This window comes from Glossina fuscipes, unplaced genomic scaffold, assembly GCF_014805625.2.
Source record: "Glossina fuscipes isolate IAEA_lab_2018 unplaced genomic scaffold, Yale_Gfus_2 2, whole genome shotgun sequence".
Classification (NCBI taxonomy): Eukaryota; Metazoa; Arthropoda; class Insecta; order Diptera; family Glossinidae; genus Glossina; species Glossina fuscipes.
In genome coordinates this window covers 24,891,432-24,902,490 of record NW_023998416.1, presented here as the reverse complement: position 1 = coordinate 24,902,490, position 11,059 = coordinate 24,891,432, and the positions used below count along the sequence as shown (strand labels likewise).

The following is an 11,059-nucleotide window of genomic DNA, read 5'->3' as shown; positions in this document are numbered from 1 at the left end:
TTTTTTTTTTTTTTTTATAAACTGATTTAAAATATTTTCTCTAAACTCACCTGTTATTCTTTTTGCCTTGTCTTTGACGGCCTCTTATTGAATTCCTTGAAATACTATGCGGATTGGGTAGACTGTTCGGTGAGGCCATATTAGGATGATGTTTAATAGGTTGCTCATCGTTTAACATACGATCCGTATCATAATTATTTGGTATGACAGCATTCGGCGATAGTGCCGTTGTAATACCGACTGCGTTTGGACTAACGTTAGCTATTGTATTAGCGCTACCGCTGGGACGTATACTGTTGGTCATCATAACACGAGAAGCACCATCGAAACGATCTTTAAGATTATCACCAATAACACGGAAGTTCGCTAAACGCATCCAGCATGTTTTTACCGTACATGAACCGGACATGCCATGACATTTGCATTCCTGACGCATTTCAGACTGAACGTGCTGCATTAATAAAAGTAAAAGAAAAAAAAGAAAAGAAAAAAAAAAAAACAAGAACATAAGAAAAGAAACAAAGAAAAACAAAACAAAAGAAAAATTAGTAAAATATGTTAAGCGAGAGAGCAGTAAAACCTTAAGAATAGCTTCATTAGCAAGTAAATGTAAAGTCAGTAAGCATACGCGTATAAAGATATAAAAGCAATGGTCAGACGGGCAGACGGGCAGTCAACTCAATCGCCCAAGCGAGTAAGCATATTTTCATTTAACGTTGCAAATAATTTATGAGCTTTGCATTTTTGACATTTTATGGCGTATTAAGAGCCACCCTTCTGTGCATTAATGTGTTTTCCACTTAATTATTTTGCTTCACAACGATCAGGTAGGTTCGATTTGAAGTGAATGCCAGCAATGAACTTACGAGTAAATGCCGGACAGACTGAATGGACATATTGATTGTACAACGAAATGGACGGACGGACAGACGGACAGACAGACAGCATAATCGTAAGACTTAAAAAGTATGAGGCATAATCAACATGATCTTGATTATCATGCACTCAATGTATTGTGTAAAGAGAGATATGTATGTATGTATGTACGCGCATACATGCATATTTACTTGCTTACATATATAACACGGCATTAAAACAACAACATGAACAGCAACAATGAATTGCTATACATTTGAAACATTATTAAAAACCAATAAATGTTCGAATATATCGAGAAATGCAGGAACAACAACAACAACAACAATAATAACAAGAATGGTAACAATCATAATAATAATAATAATAATAATAATAATAAAGTTATATAAACGTATGGGTGCTTTATGTTGTACCCTGTACTGTGTTGTATACACTTTATATGTGTGTATCGAAAGCCTTTACGCAGCATGAGGTCAGTTTTTTATATTGATGTTGTTGATATTATTACAATAATACAGCATCATGCAGAAAGCATTAAGCTTAACAAACAAGAGGAGGTTGCTGCTGCTGTTGTTACTGCCGCTAATATAACACACGATAACATTTACTTGAGGCATACACAGCAACGACTTAATTTTTTTTCATTATTCCTATTGTTGTTGTTGTTGTTGTTGTTATTGCTTTTTCTTTGCAATTGTAAAGCATTATGAAAACTGTAACGCATAAAATAGGAGCTCAACAGTATATTAATTGCTTTAGCTGCAGATAAAACCTCTTTTAAGAAACTCTTAATAAACCTGGACGACGATGACGATGACGATGATAATAATGATGATATCGATTGAGGTATGTTGGTGGTATAGCGATGTTAGTGAGAATGTGCTGCATGTTTGTAATAAAAATTCAAATTTGTGCTTTCAGAGCACTGAGGATTAGCAGCAAATTTATAGGCTTTAATTTCTCTTGATCTCATACTAACTGCTAGAAAGAATTTTTTGCATCGTTTTAATTGTGCTTAACAACAACAACAACAACAATGAACATTAACATATGCCTTACTCTCTGCCTTATTGTCGAAATGTATATCACAGTAAAAGCTGTCATCGATTTTAATATATTAACCATACACTAAACAGCATGAAACTTTTCTTTCATTTACAGATTGGGGCGGTGGTGGTATAATATAAGTTTCAATTCTTCTTCTTCATTTTTTTCCTTTTCTCTTTACTATTCTCTTGCAATTCTCCAAATGCTTATTAGAAAAACATTTTTTTAACAACTTTTCTTTTCGAATACATGTAAATATTTAATAGATTGCTACTCAATCAGGCAAGGCTTACATGGGCAATAAATATAATAAAATTCTTATTGAAATTTTGTAGTTTTATAAGTAAAAGAAAAACTTGCAAGTAAACGGATATGTATATACATTAATTAATAGGTTGGGGGGGAAAGTTTTGGCGTATTTTATTACCTCTAGGTCAAGACACAAGTCCATAGAATGAGCCATATTTGGTTTTATTATTCAGCGTATATCTCATGGGATATAAAAGAATTACGTTTAATATCGCTTCACACCCTTCGGTTGCTAAGTGCGTTTGCGGAATGAATTCCGTAAAGGATGTTAGCGCATTGATTGATTGTGAAGGCTTACGGTAACACTTGAGGTTGAGAAAAATCTCTTTCCGAAGATTTGAGTCCATGTTGACGAGTAACCTTCATCCAAACATTTTGCAAGTGCAAAGGTGCTGGGCTTTTTCACCGTTTGACTGCTCAGGAACCCATCAAACATTTTCCAATTAAAATGTTTTAATGTTTAAAATACGCGAGAACTTTCCCGCCAACCTAACACATATATTTGTAGTAATATTTTCTGTGAATGCAATTTAATGTTTGCGTAATTAATGAGGATCACACACAATGTCAATAATGTTTCCCTAATAGTTATTAGTTATCTGCATATTTTATGATCCAATCATCGTTTGCAATGATGAGAAATTAAAAAAAGGAAAAATGAAAAGAAGGAAGGCAGCAAAAGACAATTTCGCAAATTATTTTCAAGTGCTTGCAAATGATTTATAAGACAATAAAACGTTTTTATATGAAATTCCTGTTTGTTTTTTTTTTGCACTTTTTTACACAATTTTACATATTATAAAAGCGAAAAACATAACATAACATAATAAGCGACTTATTGCAAAGTTTATAGAAAAATTTTACTTATCTTATATCAATTAAGTACAAATTATTTCATATTTCATAAACTAGAAAAAATATTACTTTTTTTGCCAAAATATGCAACAATAATTACGTAAGTCTTGATAGTGGAAGCTCTCTAGAAAAAAAATTCGATGGCCTAGCGAACCTTAAATGTGTATGATGTGTATGTGTGCTAAGGGAGATCGATTTCAAAACACAATTTAGAATCGATGGGTCTGTTGGAGCTGTTTGTTTTAAGTCGTTAGCATAAGCTTAATGCATTCAGCGACACAAGAGTCAAATGCATTATTAAGGTCAATGATAGACCCTCGCATTAAAAAAAATTAAGGCCTCTTTTTAAAAAAAGTTCTGAAAAATGTTGCAAATATTCTTAATAGAAGTGTGCTCGATAAGCCTATGAACATAGGAAACTAACCCATTGTCTTAGTTATGTGCTAATTAATTTAAGTTAATTAATTTTAGCTTGTTTTAATACCCTACACCAATCGTGACACAAGAATATATTAAGTTAGTCCGGATGCAAAGAACATCGAGAAGAACATGACTTGGATCCGTCCTTTATTATACCGTTCTAAGGTTTGTCTGTCCGTGTTTCCGTCTTGTATTATTATGTTCAACATTAAAAGGGCGAATTTCTGGATACATTGATCAAATTTGGTGTACAAACATGCTTTGGACCAGACATGGATCCTACTGAAGGATCGTTCGGAGCGGACCACATTTTCGAATACTTCTTATATAAAGCATTATTATGAAAAGCTCTGATGTAAATAACTGTAAGGCATGGTGCTTCCTGGTGCTTCCACTATAATCTTAGTTGTTTTTTTATAAAAATTGGCTTTTTTCTCTATAAATGGCTGACAACGGCTTTATGCGTAATTTTTACAAATATCTAATACTCACCGCTCTTCCCGCTTCATTATTATGTAAATTCATTTTTTCTCTGAGATTACGGCCACGTTCACCAGTATCAACAAATTCGCGGGAAAATTTAAAACCAAAACCGATATTATCGGAACAGCCACCCCATTCCCAATCGCGTACACCCGCCACACTACCAGCCTGAGCACTGGTTTGAGGCGAACGCGATTGATGACTATAATCGCAGGTGCACGATTCAATCGAACCTTCACTGCAAGCACGCGCAACAGAATGCGTTACAGCTGCGCTGGTTATGGCATAAATGAAACCTGTTTCACGGCAACCTAAAAATGAAATGAAAAAAAAAAAAAAAAAAAATTAAAAAAAAAATTTTAAAATTTTTTTTTTTTTTTTTTTTTAATTTGTAGTTTTTATTTCAATAAAATTTTAAGTTCACAAAGGTGGTCCTCCCAGTGTGAGAATAAGCTTAAAAAGCGTATATAAGTGCATAAAAATATTTCTTTCGAGTTGGAAGCCTAGACCTTTTTTTTAAATAAAAGAGTGAAACATTTTTGACAAGATAACTACTTTTGCCACCTACTTTGTTTATGGGAAAGAGCATTAAAAATGCACTGTTACAACATTCTCTCTTAGTTGTTGTTTTATTTTATATTGTTGGATAAGTGAATTTCTTATAAATAATCTGGTGCTCTTATCATGAGTAATAGCACTTGTCTGCTCATTGTTGTTTTCTGGTCAATTATGACACTTGAAATAATCACTGTCGCTTGGTATGCGCTATTGTTTGCTATTCATGTTTATGTTTTATTATATTATGCATTTTGATGATCTCCCCCTCTTCTCTCTGATCAAGTGATAGCAATTTATTTATGGTGATTTAGAGCCAACAAACAACACAAGCAAAACCCATCAAAGGACAACAATGAAAATTGAATTTTTGTGTTTTTTATTTCGCTTCTTTTTTTTTTTCTTCTTCTTTTCTTTTATATTCTCTTGATTTAAATCATATTTCAAGTGTTTACTGAGTGATTGTTATTGCTGCTAGTGCTGTTGCTGCTATTAGTGCTGTTGCTGCTGTTATTACGAGACGGGGTCTTAGTTAGTTATCAGATGTATATGATGCGTATGTTAAACTAGAGAAGAATATGACAAATGCTTAACAATAAAATATAAATTATTATGAGTAGAAAAGTAAAATTACTTCAAAAAAAAAACAAAAAAACACTTCTTTGTTAAGTAGCTCAGGACGCTTACAGTACTTTCCCTTTAACTGTCTTTATATTTGTTCAAGCACCTAAACCTAAAGTAAGGTGGGGAACGAAAATTTTCCTTTCTGTACACCACACTTTGGAAAGATTAAGAATGAGACAGGGAGAGAGAGAGAGAGAGAGAGAGAGAGAGAGCTATGTCTGGTGAACTCGAAAACCATCCTTTCATTGCTGTTGAAATATCCCGGAAGCGACCATGGTTCCAGGTTCTAATAATTTTCGAAATTTCTCCAGAATATGATGATGCTTTAAAAGCTATTTGTTGTTGTTAGCACGAAGAATGAACAATCGACAGATAATTTTCCTTAATCAATTAAGTTTGTCCCTGACCTTTTTAGCGAATTAGGTTGTAATGAAATGACTTGACAATATGAATACAATGGATTATTATGGTATATATATATTCATAATGATAAAATTTTATAAAGAAATCCCACAAGGACGGATGGACGGATCATGATGTATATATTTCTCATACACAGTTAACTCAACGAAAGTGTTTTTACAAAAATACGGAGAAGAGAAGTTAGGACCCACTACTTGATGTGTGTTTGTTGACATCTTAATCCTAAGCAGTCTCTCTTTAAATTTTGAGTTGAACTTAGTAAATACTATATGCAGTACTTAATATTATTTGCAATTTTTCAATGCCGATATATTTTATGGTTTGATTAACTGAGAATTTGCGAACTAGTAGATGACTAGTCGTCTTGCGTAAGCTTGACAAAATTTATATAAAATTTAAGTTTCCATTTAATATATCGATGTCTAAAACAATCCTGAATCACATAGTTACCAAATGAAAGCAAAACACAGTAAATTGTTACATGTTGTTGCGCTCCCTAAAGCCATTACATGAAAATTGTATAACTTTAGCGCGATGAGAAAATCTTTTTTATTCCCCTTCTTCCTTCTTTTTTATTATCCTTCATATGACGCAACGAACTTTTCATCGTTAATATCGACATTGCAGCATACAATTGGTGCGTTGTACACCTTGGAATAGGATTTGCAGATGAATAAGGATCAATTACGTACATTGCTTAATAATACGGAATCGAATTTATTGCCATTGGTGTGTGCTGAGAAAATCTGCAAATAATGTGTGGCGCGACGGTATTGTCGAATTAAAACAGAAATGTCGACATTGCCGAACGTTATTGGTTAGGGTTTCTCCAAAAGCCGAAAGCGTGGCATTGACGAGAACACATTACCTACTGCAGTGGAATAATATCCATTTTTTTACTGAAGTTTCGAAGCCAACGTCTTCCTCATAATAATGTTTGTAAAAAGATAATTTGAATAAGTTCGCGATATTTCCCAACAGACAGAGTGTAAATATGGCTAGGGCTTGCTGCTTTTCTACCTTACGTAACGATATAATTAATAGATCTTTCTACGGATTAAATGCGATGCGAAGCATTCGCGGGAAAGATGACTTTTTTTGCTTAATTCGTAGGTTAATGCTGTAGCATCGTGAATAAAGAATACTTTTCAACATTCGAAGCATAAGCACGATGAGGAGAAGGCTAACCATTACCATAAATATACAAACAATTAAGCCAAAGTATATTCAGCAGATGGCTTAAAGTATACGATTGATCATGCTTTCCTTTTCAGAATGGAGTCACCACTGCCTTAGGCATGACCAACTTAATGCTCTTCTTGCTCTCTAAAAAAGAGGATCCTCTCTGCGAGGAATTGCTGGCTGCTGTTTTTGGTGCAGCGGAATCCTCGTAGTGTGGGTCCTCTACCTGACCGCTGGGACGGCCCTTAGGCCCTTAGGGGAGTCTCGTGATGGCTGTGGTTGCTCCCAAAATCGCGGGATGTTAGATAGGCTTCGCCTCCGTGACAAATTTGATCGAAATATTTGAAAAGTTTGCGGTTTATAGGTTGAATATAAGAAGACAAGACACACTAACGGACAGCCAAGCTTCGGTATAATAATACGTGGATTTATCTCAAGTTCTTCTGGGTGTTGCACACATCCGCAAATAAATAATATATATTCTTGTACTGGTGATGTAAGGTATAATTAGAAACAACTTGTACTTTAGAAATATTAAGCGATACAGATATGCATTTAGCCGCAATTTGTTTACTTAAAAAAAATTTCACATATAAAAGAAGCTTTCTTTTATACGACTTGAAGACATGAAGGCTCGTGACATTGTTAAGCGGAAAATACTGTAAAATTTTAATATCATTTTAATAAAATCAGACGGTATATACGTGCACTTATTTATTCAATCAACCTGTGTGTGTGTGTGTGTGTGTGTCAGAATTAGTATAAATATAAAAAGCTTTTCAAAAATGCCAGCTAAAGAATTCTTTTATTGCTCTGTGCGCGAATTGCAAGTCCTTCTTTTGTCTCGCTACTCAAGGGTGCTATTAAGGGATTCTTGTATGATGCGATGCTTAATTTAGATGATTCTCATTATTTTTTCATTTGTTATTTATAAAACTCTCAGACCAGATCAATTTCAAGTGCTTTATTTTTTTTTTTTTTGTATTCAAAATGCTTTGGTATTTAATAGAAATTGGTTTTTGAATACAAGAAGAACATTGACCACGCCTCTTGAATTAAGAACGGAAATCCGTTCTTACAATGAATTTAAAACAATTCATGATTTAATTTATTTGTTTACTTTTTTTTTTTTTATTTTAATTTTATTGTAAAAAAAATGTTGTTGAAATTATCAAATTTCTTTAAAGGAAGAGGTGGTGTTTTTAGCGTTTCTTTGTTATTTTATAATAATCTTTATATAATTGCTTTTGTGTATTTGAAAAAACTGAGACAGAAAGATTGCGGCACACCTTCGTTTCTGTTCCAGTTAATTTTAAAGCACTTGTTCGTTTAATGGTTTTATTAGTTATTTATTTTTTTTTTTCTGTCAAAAAAATATTTTCATTCTTTTTTATACTCATCAACGAAGAATGTTAGTTGGCGTAGTAGTTTTATCGTTTTCTTTGTAACGGTTATTAAGAATACATGCAAAGAGTTAGTAAAATAAGATTATTCAACACTTCGCGTTATGCTCTTCTGCTCCGTTTTGTTAGGCAATACGTGTCTGAGATTTAACGCCAAGCAAATGTTTCTTTCTTATAGATGAAGGGGCTACAAGATATATATATATATATAGGCCACTTGTAACATTCAGAAATACTACCCAACTAACCCCGTAAAACTTATATTGTCTGATTAAATCAAGCCTATCCTAAGTCCTCTCGTCTCGTCGTCCCCTATAGTTTACTGAAGCTTGGAACTTTTAAGATATTTTATCCTTACGTCCTTGGATCAGAGCTTAAGTTACTTCTTTTAAAGATAAAGGGAAAGGGAAGGAAGTCTATGTCCTCTAGTCTCGTCCCCTATAGTTTACTGAAACTTGGAACTTTTAAGAAATTTTATTCTTAGGTCCTTAAGGTCCATGGATCAAAACTTAAGTTACTTTTTTACAGATAAAGGGAAAGGGAAGGGAGTCTATGTCCTCTAGTCTCGTCCCCTATAGTTTACTGAAACTTGGAACTTTTAAGAAATTTGTTTTTTGTCCTTAAGCTCCTTGGATCAGAAGTTAAGAATGGGCGTGAACCGCCTGCTTTTGCTAAAGAAGAATCCTGACACTCGTTAGCACATAACAGCTAAAGTGTAGTCATTTACGATTCGTTAGAGTGGTACTAACACGTCCATAACATTAATAAGTGATAAAGAAATCCTCTATATATATATATATATATATATATATATCTTTGAAATGGTGGGATATAAAATATATTCACACATAGCCTTATTAATTTTTTCTTATCTTATTGCCGGAGATCATTTCATATGAAACGAAAAAATTTATACTATTTTGTAATAATTTATTTACACTTTTGTAAACCGCGCCTTGTTTTTTAGCAAACGTAAATATTAATGCCCTTCTTCTTAATAATTTCAACGCTACAATCAACTTTGTATGCGTATGTAAACATGCATATGTATGTTTGGCTTAAGGCCTGTTTTTACCGTACTCAAAATACATATCTCATCATAACCTTTACGTGTTGGTATGCGCGCTTTCTTTACCTTAAATATATATATATATTTTTTTTGTGTTTTCATTTGGAAATGTTACAATTTTTCTCATTTTTTATGTAGACGTTTTCTTCTTCTTAATTGTTTTTAATTAGCAAATATTTAGTGCTTGACTTTCCTTTCACGTTCGATTTCTATGGAATTTCGTTTTGTGTTGATAACGTACCGGAAAGTACATTAAGTAAACAATTAGCGGGAGTGTTGTGGATATTTTCCGTGAATTACTTGCACCATGCAATTGTGTTAAATGAATGAATATTGTTTATGCTGTTATGGGAAAAAATGCTTCAGTTTCGATTTATTTCCTCTGTTAATTTATATTTTATGTTCTATAATATGAAGCGATAACATATATATCTCAAATTATGTGTTAAATGACATAACATCTGTCAGCACTTACACAAGTTACACCAATTGTCAGTAGGCGTATTTAAAAAAAAAAAACATATTGAAGACTTGCTTATCAATTACATGCATATTAAGCATTACGTAAAATGCGTTCCTTGTCAGGGTGAATAGCAGAACTTGTCTGTCTGCATCTCCTTTGCAATCATGATTAAAATCTTGTCGAAGAGTGCCGTCAAAAGTATTGTGCATATTGCAGCCGCCAGACTAAATTCAAGGGCCTATTAAAGACAATCTAGCCCCATAGATTGTTCGAATATATATGTATGCATATAGTCTTTTTATTTTTGCTGTCATTCATGCCGTTGTATATGCTTTGTGGTTTACTCTTGGAATTGAACATTGAAACTGTGCACAACGTCTTTCCAATAATTTCTAAAATAAGGCGTATCGCACAACAAGCTGCAATACGCTGGGCTATAGGCGTCATTAGTGCGTTAATAGAAGCGGTTTCTTAGAACAACAAAATCCAATGTAAGTGAGAAGCCATAAGCCTATATATTTTCAAGCTAACTACTAAAGATTACTGGAAAGTACCCAAACGAGTCTAAAATTATTTAAAAAGGCAGCAACATTTCAAGGAACAATCGTTCAACCTAGATGCTGAGCAGTAGGAAAAATTGTTCTTTAACTAAGCCGTCGCTGGAATAAGTTGAGAGGTGATAAGATGCAAAGAGCATTGCTTTCTTCCAAATATTAATCTATACTGTATGCAATAATGGAGTAAGCAACTTACTTAAGAGCCCTTTGTATCAAAAAAAACCTTATAAAGAAGGCGTTCATACTTAGACAACGGACATCAGCTCATCCACGAGAAATTTCTAATCTGTTAAATAAATAATTAGGATGCTTGCCAGTGAAGAAATGCTAGTCGATGTTTTGATTAAAGGACAGAGTAGCAAAAAGCATGTGTAGATAACTTTTTGATAATATAATCCTTCGCAAAGCGGATTTGTACTGTTCGTGCAACAGGGTCACGGCCAGAGAAAAATGAAAAAAAAAGGAAAGAGATAGGGGCGTAGTGTCCGTAGCCTAATGGAGTTGCGCTAAATCAGTTATCGCAGCCATTCCTTCGATGCATATTTAATTTCGGACGACTTTCGGCAAGCATTGTAACTAATGCAAATGTGAACAAAAACGAAATTAATTAATTTACATTAAAAAAAAGATTAATTTTTTTTCTCAAATCTCGACCAATACTTCTCTTGAGAATGATGATTTAATCGCAACACTCAATAGTAAGTTTCAGGGGCTCTGCACGCCTTTTGGTCTTTCTTTTTATTTCTGCGGTAAAAATTACGTTTTGATTGAGTGTCCGCCTGCTGTACGG

General features: G+C 33.5%; 1 protein-coding gene across 1 annotated transcript in view; it reads right to left on the bottom strand.

The window, feature by feature from the left end:
• LOC119632864 (protein wingless) overlaps positions 1-11,059 on the bottom strand; it is a 28,114-nt gene that overhangs the window by 345 nt on the left and 16,710 nt on the right. Inside the window, exons 3-4 of the mRNA XM_038026007.1 lie at positions 4,003-4,304; positions 51-451 (exon numbers count right to left, since the gene is read on the bottom strand). Coding sequence (XP_037881935.1) covers positions 51-451; positions 4,003-4,304 — 703 coding nt within the window. The remainder of the gene's footprint in view (positions 1-50; positions 452-4,002; positions 4,305-11,059) is intronic.